The sequence below is a fragment of the Gymnoscopelus braueri genome, assembly GCF_963280865.1.
Source record: "Gymnoscopelus braueri genome assembly, chromosome: 12".
Taxonomy (NCBI): domain Eukaryota; kingdom Metazoa; phylum Chordata; class Actinopteri; order Myctophiformes; family Myctophidae; genus Gymnoscopelus; species Gymnoscopelus braueri.
This window is the reverse complement of record NC_137614.1, coordinates 16746998-16768370: the sequence shown is the minus strand read 5'-3', so window position 1 is coordinate 16768370 and position 21373 is coordinate 16746998. Positions and strand designations below refer to the sequence as shown.

Here is a 21373-nt window from a genome sequence, read left to right as displayed (position 1 = left end):
GAGCGCCATCTTCCGAATTACTATAGTCACAGATTAAATCATTCAACTTTAATGAATAAAACAAATTGACAGGTCGGGAAAAAATGGGACTCTTTGATATTACAATTTTAAAAATAGATGGAGAACCGTATCTATCATATCGGGTAACTCTATCTATGAGGTTGCCATGTCGGCTTATTATAAGCGACTTTGGGCTTCTTTTTCTGTAAAGTTGCTTGTTGGTAGTTGTGGGTGGCTTTTTTGGGGGGCTTGTTTCTAAAGTGTAGTTGCTTATTTGGGCTTGTTTCCTAATATTGTTTAAACCGGTGGTTCTTAAACATTTTCATGTCAGCTTGGGACCCCATACAAGATTTGTGTTGTTAAAAGTGTTTCAAAAAATTACCTTTTTCATTATTATTATTTTTGAAAACAGCAGATATACAAGCTCACAACGCGTCACATCACGACGCGTTGTGAGCTTGTAGATCGGCTATTTTCAAATAGCCGTAGCCTAGTCTCTTCTGTTGGGCTTGTTTTCCTAGACCTGTTTGCTTATTTCTCTCACAAAAAATATGGCAACGCTGCTCAATGACGTAATGTCTACAAGAACAGCAGCCATTTTGTTAGCCAATTTGCTGTTTACAGGAAGGTTAGCCGCTTCTTGCAGCAGCAGAGATAAAGAAAATACATTTCTCGTAAAGGTTGGAGAATCGGGAACGGAAAAAAAAACATTGCTTCTGTAGCTTTTTTATACAACCGGCCCATTGTAGTTGCGGCGAGGACTTATTGCATTTAGTCGAGGAGGAGGGTTAAACAAAGCGCTGAAACCCATTCATTGTTTTAAAAGCGTGTCGACGGTGGTGATTAGCATTAGCCGGCTAGCTTAGCTTGTTAGCTCATCGGTAACAGGCGCGCGCGCTATACGCAGGCAAGAAAGAACATACACCGTCCCATCGGCGCCGACGTTCATGGCCGCCGCATATCGGGTTTAAACAGTTGTTCAGGCGAATGTAAGCTAACACTATTGTTCCCGAACCTCACACAGCGTCTATAGCCCGAGCTGCGTCCACTCGCTTCGGTTACTCAGCAGTTTTTTCATTAGCCATTAGCTGAAGAAGTTAACTTCTTGCTGGACATATCGAGTGTCCAATCTTTTTGAGTCAAAAGTCGTGTGCATAATACCTATTCACATCCACTCCAGTCCGCGGCTCGGGGCCTAGTGTGTCCTCGTCTTCTTCTTCTTCCACAAACATGGCAGAGTTGTACATTCGCGTGGCCGAAGATGAGAGCGAAGAGCCCATGGAGATCCCCTCCGAGGACGACGGCACCGTCCTGCTGTCGACGGTGGCGGCCCAGTTCCCCGGGGCGTGCGGCCTGCGGTACCGGAGCCCCGAGTCCCAGTGCATGCGAGGCGTCCGGCTGGTCGAAGGCGTCCTGCACGCACCCGAGAGCGACTGGGGCAACCTGGTGTACGTCGTCAACTACCCTAAAGGTGATGTGATGGGGTTAATGTTTGCAAAGCGTTGTCACACTAATGCAGTGGTGGAGAAAGTACTCAAATGTTTTACCTACGTATCAATACGGCAATGTAGATATACTGTTACAAGTAGAAGTCCAGTATTCAAAATGTAGTCGAGTATTGGTATCAAAATGTACTAAAAGTACTCTGTTCAAGCTTTGTAATAGTATTCTAAATCTACGAACTAGTAACTAAGGTTTTCAAATAATTGTAGTGGAGTAAAGGTACAATTTCTGCCTCTTGAGATGTAGTGGAGTAAGTGGAGTAAAAGTACTGAAGATTGGAAATACTCCAGTAAAGTAAGCATACCTCAAAATTGTACTAAGTACAGTACTTGATTAAATTGTACCTAGTTACTTTACACCACTGGTTGTCACACTAATAATGTACACTAGTTTGAACTCTTTAAATGTAACCAAAATGGACCCTTACTTATTTGGTTACATTTGTACCCTCTAGTTACAAATGCGAAAGAAATGAAACCATGAATAGATTTGAAGACTTACCTCATTACTCCCAACATCATGTGTCATGTTCATACATTGCTATTTCTCTGTGCAAATACACAGCTGACCACAATGATGAAGCACTCTCAATTCTTGTATAAGTGGGCTAGTAAAACTGGAGGTACAAATGCATGAATTAACATGGAGGATTTTGGTTTAGCATTGAGTGTTGTTGATTGGTGTGTTAAAATGTGCATACACTTTGTTTGTTTTCTAGATAACAAAAGGAAGATGGATGAAATGGATGCTGCCTCCGCATCCAAAGTCAAGAGGGGCTTGAATCAGAAGACATCAGATCTCATTGTCCTCGGCCTGCCGTGGAAGACTTCAGAGCAAGACCTGAAAGATTACTTCGCAACCTTTGGTGAAGTCATCATGGTTCAGGTAATTATGACAATGATCTGGTCTCTGAATGTGTGGCAATCTGCATGGATAATGCAAAAATAAAAACTAAATGACCCATAAATGTCATTGTCTGCAGGTAAAGAGAGATGTAAAGACGGGAAACTCGAAAGGGTTTGGGTTTGTCCGATTCACTGATTATGAGACGCAAAACAAAGTGGTCTCTCAGAGGCACATGATTGATGGAAGATGGTGTGACTGCAAGCTTCCCAACTCAAAGGTATGTTCGGGTCAAGGGTGCTTATTGTCGCATACACATGCAATATAGCTGGCAGCAAGCAAAATGGTCTCTGTGCATAACTGTAGTGCCATATTTTCAGAAGGTGACATACCTGTTTCCAATTCGATTTCCCATAGCTTCGTTTGATTGGCTCAGCAGCAGATTTGAATCAGAAACACACATGAGACTTTCACATGTGTCTCCTGTTCAATTCTGCTGCTGAGCCAATCAAATGGCTGTAGGAAAATGAACTGAAACAGGAAACGTGTATGCCACCTTCTGAAAATCTGGGACTACAGTTACTCACAGCACAGAGCCTATATTCTACATTGCTATTCTTCACAATGTGGGGTGGGTATTTTTTACACGCCATGATAAAATGCGTAACTGATTGCATTGCTGTGTCTTGTCTGTCATAGGCGGGTCCTGATGAGCCGATGCGCTGCCGTAAAATCTTTGTTGGCCGCTGCACAGAGGACATGACCACAGATGAGTTGAGGCAGTTCTTCATGCAGTATGGAGAGGTCACTGATGTCTTCATCCCCAAACCATTCCGGGCGTTTGCCTTCGTCACCTTTGCCGATGACCAGGTGCGGTTTTCTCTCTCAATCTCAGCTTGCATACTGTGCATCGTGGTATCCGTGTGTGTGGTCGTCAGGATGTGTTGGTGTCATCATTTCTTTGCTTTTTTTTTCTCCTCCAGGTCGCACAGGCACTCTGTGGAGAGGACCTTATCGTCAAGGGTGTCAGTGTGCACATCTCCAACGCCGAGCCTAAGCACAATAATAGTAGGCAAATGATGGATCGAGGGCGGTTTGGGGCTGGTGGGTTCAGCCAGGGTTACGGCACTAATCGTGGCGGGCTAGGTAGCAGTAGCAGTGGGGTAAACTTTGGGGCTCTAGGTCTCAACCCAGCAATGATGGCCGCTGCGCAGGCAGCGCTACAGAGCAGTTGGGGTATGATGGGTATGCTGGCTAACCAGCAGGGTCAGACGACCGCTGCTGGTCAGACGGCCGCAACAACCCGAGACCAGACCTATAGCTCTACCAGCACCAGTTATAGCAGCCCCAACTCAGCTAGCCTCGGTTGGGCTGCGGGCACTAACTCTGCTTCTAGCAGTGGCTTCAGCTCTGGCTTTGGCACCTCTATGGAGTCCAAGTCTTCTAGTTGGGGAATGTAGAGAGCTTTGAGTTAACCTTTATTTTTATTTTTTTTCTTCATTAGGCTAATCCTGGTAAGTATGGTTAGGGGGATGAAGAAAAACAAGTCATATCTTTATGTCCTTCCTATTTAAGAAAGATGCCTTTTTATTTTGTTTAAGAGGAGATTTATACTTGTGTGACTAATTATGTAGCCAGTTGAGTGGTTGAAGTGTTTAGTTTGTTAGTGGAAACTGCCACATTACTTTTTTTTTTTTTTCTTTTGAGAAAATGTTACTTTGAGACATGATTGACTGTGCATGCAAGGTATATATTTCTGAAACATGCACGAATATCTGATAAGCCCCCCTTGCTGCCCAGCCACTGTATGTTAATGGCATTGATATTGTTTAATCTCTGTATGCAGCTGATTGTATAATTTTTTTGTTTGACATTTTATGGAATTCGCCCTCATGAAAATCTCTTCTACAGCAACAGTTCAGCAACTCTTTTCCAATTTCCCGGGAGGAAGCGCCTCATGGGCAGCAATGTTCGACCGATCTCAGTATCAATTCCCCTCTTCCCATGTGTAAATGCTTTGCCATCAAAGAACACAGCTTCACTCTTCATATACTGTGTTAGACGGTGGGTGTTTGTCTCTTTTTCTCACCTTTTCATGGATTTAGAAAATCTTGTCTGCTCTTATCGCTTTTTAAAGATCAAATGAGTGGGATTGGTAGTGGACAGAGTGAGACTGAGAGTGAGCGAACGGGAGAGCAAAATGAAAGCACGTGTGGAAAGGACTGGTTGTGCAAACATTTTTCTAAGAGCCAAATGCCTGCGAGAGTTGGAAGAACCTGTGGCTTTGGTGCGAGTGTGAGAGGAAGAAACGAGTACGAGTGTGTTCCTAATTACCATCACAAGGACATTTTTTTGCATCTCTTGAGATCCCTAAGGTCTCTACTTTTCCCAAATTATTTTCTATCAAGCTTAAATCTTAAAAAAAAAAAAAAAAAAAAAAGCGGTGAAATGTTATGTGCTATGAGTATTTGTACCCCTCTCGTAGCTTTATCTTGTCTGACTTGATGTGAATGCAGTGTATGATGTGTGCTTTAATTTCTCCTTGTTACCACCCCTTTCTGTGTGAAAATGTGACTTAGTGCTGGTGAGGTTTGTGTGGACAGCATTGGGGGAGCTTGGAAGTGTGTGTATTGATGCAAGTGTAACCTCAGTGGCTGGCTGGAGTGGCGAGTGGGTGACAAGCCCCCATTGAAAGTTTGTGTTTGACGTGGTTCTGAATGCATTTTCTATGTTTTGTGAATCAAAGGGAAGTCTCAAATAAAAACTAAATTTGACTAGGTATGTTGCCTCCTTTACAGTGACTTTTATTTTTTCCACTCCACATTAATTGAACTGCCAAAACTTTAATTCGCATGTATAGGGACCTTGGACATGGCCAGCCCAGATTTTCATCTGAATCCAGATTGGAGTCAAATTTGGAGACGCTGAGGACTGGAGTATGGTGCATTGTTGGGTGGGCCAGCACAAACCAACAATGGATATGCTGCAAGAATGCCTTAATCCTGAAAAGGAACAACTTCACTAACAAGAACACTCGGACAACCCGCTATTTAAATTTAGAACGGACGAGACTCAATTGGGCTGAGGTATTTTATTTGTACCTATATTCACCTCAAATGTAGGACTAAAATTTACAGCTACACCTCTAAATGTCTGCTGTTTGGCAGTGATTATGCCTTTGTTTGTCCCAAACTGTTAAGATGGAGACCTGGCTTTTATATCAGGTTTACTATTTTGTTGTCAATTCTTAGTCTAAATAACAAACACTGTTAATTGTAAATTTGTGATGGAAGGATTTTATTCAGACTCATTTCTTTTCATGTGGTTCAACTGTACAATTTCAATCGGGCATCAAGTGGCTTTTGTTTCATTCTTTTTTTTTAAGAGCTTGATTGTAACATGGTTGGAATGTGTAACATGAGTCAGTTTTGCAGGGAATTTTGATAATTGTTGATTGAACATGCCAGCAGGAATCCTCACTTGTGTATTGATCATTGAAAGCTTTTTAGTCCTTGAGTGTAAAATAAAAGTTTGAACATTTTTTAATCAACTGTTGTTCTCTTAATGTAGATAAGGCGTTAATAACGTTTTACTAAGACCCATATTGTACATTAATTGCCAAGAAAATGTTACTCATTCCGTCAGTTAAGTGTGGCAGATTTTGTGATACACATCACTTTGAATAATGTCTTCTGCCTTTTGGTGGCACTACATAGCAGGAATTGTTGGGACAAGACATCTAAAATGGTTAACATTTAATTAGCAATGTAAGTTTAATGCGATATATTTTCAAAATGTGACTTAAGACATTAATTTCTAGTGTTAACTGTTCAGTAAACTAGAAAATGTAGTTTCTGAAGATTTGCCTGGGAATAGGTTGAGAGGGCCTGTTGGGATACCAGCCAGGAACAGGAGTGCAGTCTGAAGATGCTTTGAAACTAACTTAATTTAATCAATGTTGTAAAACATGTATTCCTGCTGGATGTCATCAACCAGAGCCTATAATTTGACTTGATGGGCCTGTCGGGAGAGGGTAGTAATGGTGGTGGTATGGTTGCATGACTATGGTTAAAATCTTGATTTTGCAAGATATTGTGATCATGACCAGTACTCTTATAATTATACACAGTTGTGCAGCCCTACTTGGTGGTGCTATTAGGCAGGTGATGCCAAGAGTCATGTACTAGATGGCAGCTTGTTTTGTTCTTTACAAAACACAAGTGTTGCAAGTTCTGCCTACCATTCCGCAGCTTTTGGACCCCAAACATGGGAAATGTACCTCGTTTATTTTCAATGGGCAGAGCGATGTCATTTCCCACAAATGTTAGTGGGGAATTGTAAAACGTATAAAATTCTAATTTATACATTCTCGCCACTAATTAACAGCAAAAGCTGATTGGATTGCTGCAAGTTTCTGACCATCTGTCTTTTTCCTTTGAAAGTCAATGTGTGCACGACCAAATTTTTTATTTTAAAGACCTAATGTTTTCATCCATTCTGACACCTGTATCTTGTCATTTTTCTAGCTGGGGTTCCATTGTTGCATTTAAAGATTTTGCACATACAGTGGGTGCCGTCTTTCTGTTCTGCTCCTATTTTCTACTCTACGCCTCTGCTGAAATTGCCTATCTACAAGCTCACACTGTGTTGCGAGGTTGTACATCTGCTATTTTCCTCAAATGTTTTGCCCAGAATAAGGACGCATGTGTTTAATGGCCATGAATTCGTATTGAGATGGTGTAATTTTTACTACCTGTTCACCTGCTTGATATGTCAGATGACTCTGTGACCATATGTACTACGGTCAGCCATACTCTAATTCAACCCGTTTAAATCCATGTTTTAGGCCTTTTGTAGAGAATGATCCCTCTAATCAAACAAGGGACACCGGAATACAGACATTAAAGCAGGGAGTGTATGGAATAAAAATGATGCTGGGATCAACCTTTTTCATGAAAATTAAGGTTTATGTAACCAGAATGTTAATAAAAGTTGTATTTGTTTATCTACTGTGCTCTTTCAAGGAACAAAGTTCTAATCTGAACAGCCAAACAATGGACTATTTGAGAAAGCTCAGTGGTTTGGCTTCAGTGGCTCCTTATGGTAGACTCCTCAATGGTATCAAATACAATGGCCTTGCAAAGACAAACTATATGAGCAGCAGGTGCACTGCTGTGAAGCTTTGTGGTTTAATTGCAGGTGTGACACTGTCGCGTAAACTCTGATGTAACAATGTGCTTTACTATTGTGATGTGAAAGTAGCTCAAAAGAGGCCATAAAAACACAGAGGACTTGTCCTACCATACTGGTCCCGTTGCCTGCATGTGTTTTTTGGTAGCCAGCATAGGATCACCTCCTGTTTGGAGGAGACACTAATTTGCTCACCCTCTTTTTGTATTGACTGGCAAGGAAAATGTCCTATATGAAAACACTCCATTCAAAGTGGTTGGAGTACACATGTACAGTATACTTACGAACCATAAAAACAGGTTGTGTCCTACCAGTCCTGTTGCGCTTTGCCTGCATGCTCGAACTACTTTTTTATTTATTTTTACAGTATATCAAGTTGGACAGATATGGGGGCCACAGTCATTAAAATTCCTTGACTGATTTGTGCTCCCAGTTCACCCCTAAACATAACTGACACATGGAATTAACATCCTTTATCATAGCCTTTCCTCCCCATTGCCCTGTGCCTTTTCATGTACGTACACACACACACAAAACATTGTCATCACATGCACCACTCCGTAAGATGAGGATTTGCACTCTACTGAGTACACCTTTCTAATTAGACATGTGGTCTGGTCATTCCATTCCCCTTACACCGTCCTATGAACATGAAGTTAATACCTATCCATTTGCTTCTTCTTACATACCTCTTCATACGTCTACAACAGAAGATACTTCTGGGCTGGCCGTAAAGTCTGCCGCTAGCAGAAAGGGTCAGTTACTATCCGTGTGTGGCTACATGTTCAAAATACTATTAAGGCGATTTACAAAGCACTACTAAAATGTTTGTAGTCAGTTGGCTTTGTTTCATGACACTTGCCATTAATTGCCTACTTTGTTTTAATTTACTTTATTTAAATTTCCCCTCAAACTCTACTTTCATGTGCGTTTGTTGACAGTCTGCAAAACCACATCATGCCACATACAGCATACTATAGTGTGACACATTATATACAGTATATACACACACTATATATTTTTAAGCTGTGTCCTGTATGGTAAAATCAAACTGAAAACCAACATTTTGGACAGCAAGGCTACCTTCTTCAGATACTGCTGGAAAACCTAAAGAACCACAGGGGCCATCTATTGGACATTAACTGCAAGTACAGATTGAGAGACGCCAATACATGGCACCAATGTAGGACCAGTGAAATGAAAAGTTTCCAAACAGTTTATTTATCCACATTCCAAACTGACAGTCGATTTTTTTCTCCCCTTCAATGATACCAATCGGTATCGTATTTTATATCGTTATTGTTGATTAGTCACCTTTACAACGATGTATAACTAAGGATTGTGCAATCGTGAGATGAATAACCCAACTAAGCGTGTGGGTAGCGCAGCGCCCCCCCAAAAAACTTGCCAAAATCCCCCAATATGCTTCTCTTGGTAATCGCTCTTGTTTTGAGCAACCTGCGAATACCAACAGAAGCATATTAGGGGATCTTGGCATATTTTTGGGGGCGCTACCCACATGTTTAGCTGTGTTGCTCATTCCACGATCATTAAGTTACCTCGTTGTAAAAGGTGGCAGTCTGACTAATCAACGATAACAATATAAATACAATAGGTATTATTGACGGGGGGAAATAATTGACCAGCCTACTGTAACAATGGTCTCAGTTTTGGACTAGACAGGTAATTTATATATACACCGGGTATTACACAGTTTAAATGTACACAGCAGCAACTGACTAAAACATATGGTATGCTTAAGTCAGGTGCTGCCTAATTTTACTCATGGCTATATAAAGAGTAACACACACACACAAACAATCCTGTTGCACCTGGCTAGGGAGTAAGAACCATACAAGCTTATTATAAAGGGATTGAGGTCTTTATTTAGCCTAATACAGTACAGTGCAAACGGTTCACCTTTTGAACTCTGAGCCAAACATGACTGTTTGATAGCCAGCATAGGACCATCTCGTGTCTGAAGGAGACACATTTGTCCGCCTTTTTTTACTAACCAAAAATGCCCTATATCAGAACACATTCCATCAATTAAAAGTGGTAGGAGTACACATGTATACTTAAAATGATTCCACTTCATTATAAATAAAATATTAACAATGTTATTTTGAATATTTCAATACAAATAAAATAGTAACAATGTTATTTTGAATATTTCAATACAAGTTGTATTTAGGGGTTTTCAAGTGGGATATGTTGGGTCTCACAATATTCAGGCCCGTCTGGAGAGAAGGAATGTGTAATGGGAATACTTTCATGGGCAGCTGCCCACATCCTTGGTCTTCAGCCTTGTTTTATTTTTTTTTATTGTGTGTACACAAGATGTGGAATTGCACCTTAGGCATTGTAGGAAGAAGAGGACACGTTTCCGCCAGTACCGGTCCAGTTGGTGTGGATGAAGGTGCCAGGTTTGGACAGCAGCTCATATGTGTGGGCTCCAAAGTAGTCTCTCTGGGCCTAAGGTGAGAACAGAGAAGGTACAATTTTAATGAGTGTGGATTATTTCCAAAGGTAAATTCAGTTGTTAAGGTAGCCAGTTGGTTGCAGGATACAGACAGACACACAAACACAGGTGAGAAAGAAGAAACCATCCCATAAGCAGTTTCCTTTTTATGCTGATCCATGACGATACGTTTCTTAAATTGGTTTTAAATACTCTGAACAGGTTTATGTAAGAGGTTTTAAATAGACAGCTCAGCGTTGGCAAGTCTACTCAAGGATATAGAAACTCATACCTTACACGGGGCCCTAGCTTGCGTGGCACCTTATCCCTTATGCCTATTCTTATTAGGCATGTTTCATTATTTTGAAAAACCTTTTAAAATCAGATGCGTTGTGAGCTTGTAGATTGACTATTTTAAAATGTTTTTCAAAATAAAATAAATTAGTTTTTCAAAATAAAATAAAAAATGCCTAATAAGATTAAGTGTAAGGGATAAGGCACAGCACAATATGGGGCCCACCGTCTTAAAGCCCACTAGGACCAAAACAGACAGACTACAACCAGCTACTTGACACAACAAGACCATTTTAATCTCATGCACTCCCCACAGTTGGCCATATGTTCAGACGGGGTTAGCCTTCCACTATGTATCAACTGACTTACTTGGAGAAGGTTAGCTGGCAGCACTGCATGTCTGTAACCATCATAGAAGGAAAGTGCCGTGGTGAAACAGGGCATGGGGATGCCATGCTGGACTCCTGTGCTCACTGTCCTGCGCCATGACTCCTACAGCAAGAATGGGAACAGACCGAAGCATGGTTAGATGCACAATGAATCAAAGTTAATACCCCAAAACCTATATTAAAGCGGATTGCAATTAGGGATGTGAATGACTCAGACAAGTCAACTAGGAAATGGTAAAATACTGAGGCATTTGCTGTACCATCAATAGACTTTTGAGTGCATTTTATTTTTAAACGCACTAGGTATGTTAGGAGGTCCATCCGTCTGTAGTGAGATAGCCATGTAGGCTGTATTGGACATGGACAATTCTTGTCATGTCTGACAATGAAGTTGTATCATGAAGTTATAATTAATAGACAGACGAGAGGGGATAGCGTGGCTCACTTTAATTATGCTGAAATTCTGCATCCTCCATGTCTGTATAAGGCTGCATATCGTCATCTATAAACCCCCCAATGCTGTCCTGTCTGACTCTGCATGGAGACGTTTAAATCCTGTGGGGAGGAGTTGCTCTTTTCTACCCGACCCTCTCCTCCTCGCGCTGTCATCGGTCACATTGGGGCGATGTCTTCATAAATGAGTCATCATATTAGTATTGTCACTACGTAGGTATTAAACAGTGCTTTCACACAGCATTTTATCCACCAAATTTTGTTGGTCATTGTCATATGTAACACTATTCAATCCTCAAGGGGTTTGCAGTGATGCGTCATGACTTAATGGATCTGGTCTGGTTTGTGTCCTGATGCATATCCTGCTGCCAAACAGTGTTCTAAATCCCTGAAGCCTGGATACTTGGATATGATGGTGTTGCCAGCTGAAAATAGCTGAAAATGTATGACGTGTTGCTCGTTTACCTTATAGGGGTGGGACAAAAAGAAAATTGATATTGCGATATACCGTCGTGCTCCCTTCTATCATATCGATACACTGACACTTTATTATTAAGAAAGCACTGTCCAGGTGTACATAAAGCATTATTTGAATGATTAGCACTTTAATGTGTCCAGCTTTATATACTGTACATTTCTTCCTGTACATTTTATTTGTACAGGAGATTTTAGTCAGGGAAATCTTGTAAGATTAAGGAATAAATGCATAATTTGTTGTTATATTCCATGAGCCAGAGCCCCCAAAATGCCCCCAAAATGATTATCGAAAGAGTGGGCAAAACCAAACCTATATTAAATTGTTCATAGGGTCAATACGAGTAAATAAATATATGATAACCTTTCCACAGGAGCAGCTTTTTCATAGTTATCACACATTTTGTTATTTTCCCCATACGTACATGACAGGTGAAAAAATTACAAAATTAAAAAAATAGTTATCATAATGAAACTTCCTGAGTTGATTACTTGCATGAAGACAATGATTTATCGTATTACAAGTTTTCTGAAATTGTATATTTAAATATGCAAATTAGGCATTTAGTCCATGAGCCAGAGCCCCAAAATTGAGCCAGATATTGAATATTCCCTCGTTAAAAACCTTTGACTCCAACATCTTAAGAAAATGAAATAAGAATGTTCACTCTGGCTTTGTCCAATGTTCCAATGTTGATTCTGGAAAGTTATACAAATTCGGGCATATTTTCGTAATGCCTAATTTGCATATTTAAATATACAATTTCAGAAAACTTGTAGTACGATAAATCATTGTCTTCATGTAAGTAATCAACTCAGGAAGTTTCATTATGATAACTCTTTTCTAAATTTTGTCATTTTTTCACCTGTCCGTGTGTCCATGTACGTATGGGGAAAATAACAAAACGTGTGATAACCATGAAAAAGCTACTCCTTTATTTTTATTATTATTTTTATTAACCTTCTGTGTTGTTTTTAAGTTGTGTATGTGTTTGTATCTTGTTTTTGTTGAAAAATTTACCCATTCGAACATGATTGTATTGTCGATATAATAATAAAAACAATTGATAAAAAAAAGCTACTCCTTAGAAGTTATCATATATTTATTTACTCGTATTGACACTATAAACAATTTAATATAGGTATGGTTTTGCCCACTCTTTCGATAATGAAATCTTGTCTGGCTCATGGACTATTACAGATGGACTTGATGTGAAGGTTAGGAATGTAACCGTGAGAGTGTAAGACTACAGTACAAGTCAGAAATTGTGGGTACTTTGATGACCACAAAGTTTCAAATCAGATTTTTAACAGACCCATGTACAGGGCTCAGATAGATTCTATCACTTAGTTGGTAGCCACATTTAAGTTGTAGACACAAATAATGTGTTACTTGCCAAGTATGACATGTTTTAAAAATGTATACATTTTCCCTCGATCTCCAAGGTGTTTGCAGTGATGCGTCATGACTGAATGGCTCTGGTCCAGTTTATGTCCTGATGCATGTCCAGCTGCTAAACAGTGTTCTTAACAGTTAGTTTTAGCTACTATTGTGAAGTAAATTTAATCGATTATTTTAATAAAATAATTTAATCGATTTTGGGGAGGATTACATTTTTTCAAGCATTTTAAAATATAGTGAAATAGCCGATCTACAAGCTCACAACACGGCACATTGTGATGCATTGTAAACTTGTAGATTGGCTATTTGCGTGACACCATTGTACAATGAAATGGGGATTAAGAGGTTAATCAGACCAATTGATTTAATCAATTATAAATAAAATATTAGAATTGGTTTTAATTACAAAAGAAAAAAAGACATAGAATAATCGCAAAGAAAATAATTGATGGTTGCAGTACTATGGTTTTCCTCCTTGCATTTCTGTAAGAGGAAATATTCTTGCACCAATATTCTTGGTGATTTGGCCATTCACCACTTCCTCCTACCTGGCACTCTTGTACAGCATCACTGAAGAAGTTGTCCAGCAGCAGGTTCTGCAGTTCATCGTCCCTGTCGAATGCCTCCTTGATCTTCCCCAGGAAGACACTGATGGAGATGGGAAAACGCAAGATGTTAGCCAACAGTAGCAAAAAATATGAAAGCCCATTTCCGCCACAGAAAAAAAAAGTAAAGAGGCCTGAATTAGTCAAATCTCGAAATTGCTTTGTAACAGAACCCTGTTTTTTCCTCTTACAAATCTGAGCTAGGCAACTGCAAGACATTTATACTGAGAGGTAAAAATTGGAATTGCATGTAAAAAAAATCATCCTTTACAGTATTTTCATTCATTGGTGGAAATGGGCTTCTATCGAAAAGGAACTTCTGCCTTAAAAACTGCAAATAAAAATTAGATAATTACAATTACTAGTAGTGTATCAAAAGAATCATTGTCTATTCAACTTAACCTGGCAGAATGTACAGTACTAAGCTTCAAATAAGCACACTGAGCACATTGCCCTTTGAAACAAAAAGGTACAGCTTCAGAACAGATTATGAGAAGTCATAATGGAGTGTCATGTTTGTTTTAGGTTTATGCAACACGTTTGCCAGGTTGCACACACTGTATAGAATACATTTCAGAATCTGATATTTCCCCATTCCTCTCTCATTCTCATTTAACAGGAAACCTTATCTTCCCTTTCTCAATAAGGATTACAACATACAGCTGGTTCTCTCTCCACCACATTTGATGATGAATTAGAAATCTGGCTAATGATGATTTTACAGTTATTAGAAAGAGTATGTTTTTTTTATATTATTGAATAAAAGTTTTAAAAGTGTCTTTAATTTAGAAGGCCTTTTTAGAATTGGTCTCAGGTCTAAATGGGTTAAATTATATTCTGACTGATAAAGACTCATTTCCTCACTCATCAAGCCTTCTTCAAACCACTTAACCATAGTTTCACCATCAGTAGTAAGTAAGAGACTGTTGACAGAGGTTGCACAAGACGGAGGACAAAGTATGGTGTGATATGAAGAAACGGCATGCCCCAGAGTTCACTGGACTGTACCTTCTGATGATACAACCTCCCCTCCACATCAGAGCGATGGCTCCGTAGTTAAGGGACCAACCAAACTCCTTGGCTGCCTGTCTCAGTAGCATGAAGCCCTGGGCATAGGATATTATCTTGGAAGCATAGAGGGCCTGAAAAAAGATGTAAATAAGAAACAATATGTATTTTGGTTAGTTTTTAAAGAGGGAAACGGTTGCATTTTTACTCGGTTGTGCTTTAAGCATGAACTTTCCACTTATAACTGATCAACAATGGCTAAAGATTGGACAGGGAGGTCACACCATTATTAGACTCTCTAGGGCGTCTAGTTTGCGGCCAATGTCGAGTTTCCCCAAGTATCCCAAGTGAGCCTAAATAGTGCTGTGGATGTGGCATTCCTGGCTGTGTCACAATATTCCACTGACAATGTGCAAGTTTGACTAATGACAGCTAGGCCAGTCACAATTATTAATATAATCGCCAAATAGCAATTATTTGAGATAGTCCGCAATTATTTTGCATAATCGTCAAAATAGTTTCCATGTTGAAACATTTTATATTTTCAAACATTTTAACAATAGCAGAAATAGCAGATCTACAAGCTTGTAGATCAACCATTTTTTAAAACATTTTTTTAAAGTATTAAATGTGTCAATAAGTTCTTTGTATATTGAAGTTAATTGTTATATCTGCCCTGTGCAATTTGTGATAATGAAGCCTAAAAACCAAACAGAAGTTAACATTGTATTCATGTGTTCCAATGTTCAATGCCAAAAACAATTAAATCGTTAATAGCAATTATTTGTATGAGAGTTAATCGTCAACTTAAATATGTAATCGTGACAGTCTTAGTGATGTGCAGTCTCTACCTTTCTGATGTCCTCCAGGAATTTAGTTTTGTCACCACTGAACTTGACTCCCTGGGGCCCAGACAGGCTCTTGCTGGCCTCCACTCTCTCATCCTTCAAAGAAGACAGACATCTGGCAAAGACAGCCTCCCCTGAGAGACACAGACAAGGAGTTGTATGACGTTGTATTGGAGACAGGGTTACGGTGGTCGAGTACATCACATGTTGTAAGCACAGCTGCTGTGCTCTCTGCCAAGCAGACACCGAGTTTGAATGAACAGTGAATTGAAAACCGATTTAAGATTGTATTATTTTTATTACTACATCTTATATAAGAGTACACAATTGTAAAATTCCTTGTCCCCCCCCCTACCATTGCCTTGGAGGGCTAGCCCACTAATGCCATGTCAATGTGCATATGTGTTGAATATTGAGGTACGTGTGTGAGAGGCTGTGTGTGATAGTAAAGACAGCCTCTGTGCACTGTAGAGACACACGCATGCAGATGGGGGGGGAGAGATTAGCCTTTCCGAAACGTATTAATATCGTTCTTACTTCCTGGTCTGCTTGTTCATAAACCTAATTGTCTGGTGGAAGTAGCCATTTCTCAGCACAGTGCCCGTGGCTTTGTGGCTGTGAAGCCACTTTCCAAGTGGCAGCATCTGAAATAGCGTCTGTGGTTGGGATGGCTAGGGATGGTTGTAAAAACGATATTTTGTAAGCTAGCACCAGAAAGCCAAAGCTGTGCATAGCTCAATGGTTGGCCTTTCATGAAAGAACGTTTCACCACGTATTTGTCACCTCTCTGCCAAGACAAGGCTGACATCAAGTACCTTACGGGGCTGACAAAGTGCCACGGTAAAGACAATAGAGGTTCACCATGACTCAGCACTATAGTAAAAGCAGACTGACTTGCCATTGCCACATTTAAAGGAAGTTAACTTCCACTGCATTAAATGCCCAGTTCCTATCCTACAATAGCACAGAATTTCAGCGGGTACAGTCCTTGTAAAATTTGTGAAATGTTCTAATGGCAACATATACAGTAGGTCTTAAGTGGTTAAGATGAGGCAGAAAATGTTGAAGTAAGCATGACTTGCAAAAAAACTGCTACAGCTATAGGGTTTAACGACAAGAGACAGAGACAGAGTGGTGAGAGGACAGAGTTGTGAAAAAGAGAAAAGTATGAGGAGGAAGAGGAACATAGAATACATTGTGTCACAACTATCGTGGTGTGGAATGTCATCCCTACCGAGGGTGGAAATCCAGCCATGCAGACTGTTGAGCCTGCCTATCCACTTGCCTTCCCATGGACACACACTGGCTCAACTCTCACACAATAGGCTCTTTTCTTCTGTCTCTATCTCTTCCTCTCATTTTTGATCCCCCGGCACTGACTGGTAATACTGGTTAGAGGCCATAGCAAGGGAAATTAAAATTATAATAACAGTTTGTTATTTTGGCTACCGTTTGACCTCGTAGGCCATACTGCTGATGGGACTTATAAAGTAAAAACACAAAATTGTACAGCAGTGAATAAGATGTATTACTTTCTCATTTGACTGCAATTGAACTTACTGTATGCAAGTTTCAATCGTGATTGGTGATACAAACATCCAACAGAAAGGGGCCTAATTTACACTTTGTCGCACAATGTGTCACTCACTAAAAATACATTTTCGTGAGAGACGCTGTGGTGAAACAAAGCTTTAGGAGTGCATCTTGTCTGAAGCATTGCGTCTTGATTATCAAAACAACTTAATTCTGGAATAAAATCTGTTTAAAATCCCAGCTAGCCCACATTCATTTATATAGTGGCTATAGCCACAGCAAAGACCAAAGACCAGTACGGCAAATCACAAATCCCCACTTATGTCAATTCAGATGAGCACTAGCAGGCTACTAGAAAAGCCTTCAAATCTTCTTAAGGAGCAAAGGCCCTACAGTCCATTGATCAGTCTCTTGGAGTTCATAAGCCATAGTGGCAGCCTGCTAGCTAACAAGGCTAAACATTAGCAAAGAAAGTGACCATTAGCTCTACTACACTGTAATTACAGTAGTTTGTTGACAGAATTACTTGCCACATCAGCATGACAGATGTAGTTTACCGACTGAAAACGCCCAGCCAAGGAGGAAGAGAACAGGAAAAATATCTACTTCCTTGTCTAGAATACAGTAAACCACCTCCTCTCTCTTACCAATCAAGGTGACGGGAGTGCCATACTCTAAGGCTGAGATGGCAGTCCACTTCCCTGTCCCCTTCTGGCCGGCACTGTCGCGGATCTTTGGAAGTAGATGTTTCCCATCCGAGTCCTTGTACTTCAGGATATTGGCTGTGATCTCAATGAGGAAGGAGTCCAATTCTGTCTTGTTCCAGTTGTCAAAAGTCTAATAGCAAAAGTAAAGAGGTGAAAGTGATAAAAGAAGGTCAGGCAGGTGACTTTACCATGGTATTTTATTTATGACCGTGTAAAACCGACACAACAAGAAGGCTGTTGATATGAACAGATACAGTGCTGTGTCATGAATGGGGGGCATGCAAGCTGTGATCAGAACCTTAGAAAACCGACATGCCCTTAAGCCTGGCATTATATCCATGCATATATCCTGTACTGTGACACCCTTACCTGTGCCATCTCGTCATGGTCCATGCCCAGGACGTCTTTCATCAAGTGGTAGGCCTCACAGCAGAGCTGCATGTCTCCATACTCGATACCATTGTGAACCATCTTCACAAAGTGACCTGCACCCTCGTCACCCACCTGTGGAAAAAAGGAGTATATATATATTTTTTTAAAGATTTACCATCATCATAATATCCACACCATAGCCATTCTTTTGTGTGTGTGTGTGTGTGTGTGTGTGGGGGGGGGGGTACATAGTTCTACATAAACAATAACATAGTGCTTCACTGACCCAATCACAACATGGTGATGTTCCAACTTTGGCAGCAATGCCCTGGAAGATGTCTTTTATGTGTGGCCTGTGAGAGAAACAACACAACCGTACAGTGATAAGCTCACCGAGTGCATTCAGTGTGGCACACTCTGAATAGCAACTCCGCAATAATACATTGTGTGCTAATGTTTTGAGATGTCTACGGTTTTGAGATGCCTTGTTTAAATTAAACACATTTGTATCCATATTGTCTTCATTCTATGAGGATGCATGATGTCCCACACCGTCACGGTCCCCTTACAACTTGATGAATTATCAGTGCAGCATTATGTCTCTCACCAGGCTTCTTTATGCCCTCCTGGCATCAGTGAAGGTCCATAGCGTGCTCCTTCCTCTCCACCGCTGACTCCACTGCCCACAAACAGTAGATTTTTCTCCTTCAGACTCCTACACCGCCGCTACATTAACAGTCAGAAAACACTATGCCGTAAACTGAAGTAGTAAAGACTGATGCCTTAGGTAAACACAATTTCTCTGTGACTTACTGTTGTGTCTCTGTATTCAGAGTTGCCCCCGTCAATGATGATGTCCCCAGTCTCAAGAAGAGGAACCTTAGGTAGAACAAATGTTGCATGAGCTTACAAATGTTGAAAGCATACTTTCAAAATTCACAAAAAAAAAGGAAATAAAAACCGCTATTAGAATCAGTCAGAACGCAGAAGCTGCAACTCTTTTTTCAATTAACTTCATAGGGATTTTGTTTCTTTTTTTTACACAGAGGAAAATTAATTCTGCAACATTTGCATTATTTTAGACTAGAGCACAGCTGCTTTTCAAGCCCATATGTCGAGTCACCATTGTATCAGTACTGTAGGCAGAGATCTGACCATGAGACTACTACTAGCCAGCAACATTAATTACCAGCCAAAATATAAATTTATTTGCATTGTGGCTGGTGTAAATTAAAAATTTCCCAACCAATTTACAAACTAATAATATAAAAATATATAACACCATGATCAGTATCAACTCATCACTCCACTGACCAGTTTATCGATGAAGTCATCCACAGCCTGACCAGCCTTGACCAGCATCACAATCCTCCTGGGCTTCTTCAGCTTGGACACCATGTCCTCCAGAGATTCTGCACCGATCACCTTTGTTCCTTTGGCTTCATTCTTCAGAAAGTCGTGCACCTTGGACACGGTTCTGTTGAAAGCACAGACCTGCGAAGGTTTCGGATGAAGGGGAAGAAAGCAAATGACCAAGTTTAGACTGCATTCTATAGCTCATGAGACACACTCAATAATGTTAAAATAAGTATTACATAATTAAATAGCTTACCACAAAGCCATGGTCATTCATGTTCAGAATGAGGTTCTGGCCCATAACGGCCAAACCAATCAGTGCGATGTCTGCTCTGTGAGGGGAAGTACATAAAAATCATATTCATAAATTGATGTATTGCAGAGGAGATGGAGGAAAGAGATATCGATATTTGCTCAGCCTCTGAGGAAGCATAATCATATTTATAAATGGGCGTGTTGTGCATCTGGCACACCAACTTTAGCACCATTTACACTAATATAGAGACAAAGAAGCAACTTAAGTTCTCACAAAAGTATGCAATTGTGCTCAATGACAACATGTTTTTGTTGTGCAACGTTGAAAAACATCCTTATATACTGCCATCGTTTGAGACAGTATTTGGGGGCCTGGCCGAGTCCAGCATAGTCTTGGAGGTGCATAATAACACAGGTATAGCAGCATGGAGTTTGTGAAACGGATCATCATATCCAGTGATACTTTGTTCTGTAGCAAAAACAATAGTTACCATAGTGTAACCATTGACAAATCAAGACGGGACGTCTAGCCGCAAGCAACTCTTAGATGCCATTTTTAATATCTGGCATCTAGAGTTGCAATACCAACCTTTGACAGTCCATGCAGACAGAAAATACCTTCCTGTTTGGATGTATGGGCTGTCTAGGGTTGGTATTGAAACTCTAGATGCCAGATATTAAAAATATCATCTACGAGTTGCTTGCGTCTAAGGGACGTCCATCTATTCGTTTTTCCCCCAAAAAAAGAGCCAAATTCAAGAGAAGCACCTGTTTGCACCTGCAACGAGGCTCAGGTGACGTGCATTCCCCTTCCCACATAATCCACATACTAGGGCGCGATGATGATGTCATGTAAAAGTAATTCTCGCTAGAGGAAATTTAACTCAAATGTCTGTCAGTACGTAGCAAATGCAAACCCCGATTCGGTTTAACCCATTGAGACCTGAAGTCAATTCTACATGTCTCCTAAATCTCAACAGTATTCTGAAAAACCTATGTTTCTATATCAGTGGTGCTCAATCTTTTTCATGTCAAGGACCCCCAAAATTATATGTATTTGGCCGCAGACCCCCATCAAAATATGTTGTTCCAGAGACCCCCAGAAGCAAAGATTTGGGTTAAAAATGTTTGCTTTAAAAATATATATATTCAAAGAATTGCACACATTTTCACGATTTTTCAAAAATAGCAGATCTACAAGCTCGTAGCGCGGCACTCGGTGCCGCGCTATGAGCTTGTATATCTGCTATTTTTGAATAGCCAAAGTGTAAAATAATGCTTTTTAGCTCAAATCTAAAAATGACACAGTTCCAGGTCTAAGCGCAACCATGTCTGTGTAGCCGACACACGTTCTACACATTTTTGAGTCTCACGTTCTCATGTCAAATGTCATGTCAAGACAAGACAGAAGAACTACTTGTACCATCATTCCTGGTTGGCTAGCTATCGAAAGCTGAATCATACCAAATCGGATAAAACAAAAGTGTGCAGAAGTGAGTTCAGTTTATTTAGTCCGTTTTGCGTTCAGACTTCGACACTCAAACATCAATCAACTGCAGCGAACATCTAAATGTGAAAAAAAAGTCCCAGGGAACTTACTGTGCCATGGTGGTGCTGTATGGAGGGTCCCGCTGCTATCCGACAGTGCTCGTCTTCTAGTGACAGTCGCATGTAAATCCG

The 21373-nt window shown here is 40.3% G+C and overlaps 2 protein-coding genes across 5 annotated transcripts; one reads left to right on the top strand and one right to left on the bottom strand.

Annotated features, from left to right (window-relative positions):
• The first annotated feature begins 611 nt into the window (after window positions 1–611).
• On the top strand, window positions 612–5896 carry tardbpa (TAR DNA binding protein a). Of its 4 annotated transcripts, none has more exons than XR_013934160.1 (7): window positions 612–1471; window positions 2222–2388; window positions 2486–2626; window positions 3046–3216; window positions 3330–3414; window positions 4258–4410; window positions 5207–5896. XR_013934160.1 is itself a non-coding variant. In XM_080444325.1 (6 exons), exons 1-6 carry the CDS (start codon window positions 1231–1233, stop codon window positions 4356–4358), a joined length of 942 nt encoding a protein of 313 aa, XP_080300451.1. In that variant the 5' UTR covers window positions 612–1230; the 3' UTR covers window positions 4359–5127. The 4 variants fall into 4 exon arrangements, 2 of the variants coding, with proteins under 2 accessions (XP_080300451.1, XP_080300450.1); XR_013934161.1 differs by having other exon boundaries at window positions 3330–3450; XM_080444325.1 differs by lacking the exon at window positions 5207–5896 and having other exon boundaries at window positions 3330–3450; window positions 4258–5127.
• A 3500-nt stretch (window positions 5897–9396) lies between these two features.
• pgd (phosphogluconate dehydrogenase) lies at window positions 9397–21373 on the bottom strand. Its single transcript, XM_080445631.1, has 13 exons — window positions 21293–21373; window positions 19695–19770; window positions 19397–19576; window positions 18896–18961; window positions 18690–18808; window positions 18369–18435; window positions 18080–18214; window positions 17651–17840; window positions 15474–15604; window positions 14623–14756; window positions 13558–13657; window positions 10661–10783; window positions 9397–10011 (listed from the first exon to the last, which is right to left on the bottom strand). The coding sequence occupies exons 1-13, from the start codon at window positions 21298–21300 to the stop codon at window positions 9892–9894; spliced, it is 1449 nt and encodes a 482-aa protein (XP_080301757.1). The 5' UTR covers window positions 21301–21373; the 3' UTR covers window positions 9397–9891.

Excerpts from the sequence above, each read along its gene's own strand:
- tardbpa (XM_080444324.1), top strand. The coding sequence starts at position 1,231 with ATGGCAGAGTTGTACATTCGCGTGGCCGAAGATGAGAGCGAAGAGCCC. Across the intron at positions 2,627-3,045 it reads GCAAGCTTCCCAACTCAAAG|GCGGGTCCTGATGAGCCGAT; the intron begins GTATGTTCGGGT and ends TGTCTGTCATAG. Across the intron at positions 3,217-3,329 it reads TCACCTTTGCCGATGACCAG|GTCGCACAGGCACTCTGTGG; the intron begins GTGCGGTTTTCT and ends TTTCTCCTCCAG.
- pgd (XM_080445631.1), bottom strand. Across the intron at positions 19,577-19,694 it reads TGAATGACCATGGCTTTGTG|GTCTGTGCTTTCAACAGAAC; the intron begins GTAAGCTATTTA and ends AAACCTTCGCAG. Across the intron at positions 10,784-13,557 it reads ATGCTGTACAAGAGTGCCAG|GAGTCATGGCGCAGGACAGT; the intron begins GTAGGAGGAAGT and ends TTCTTGCTGTAG.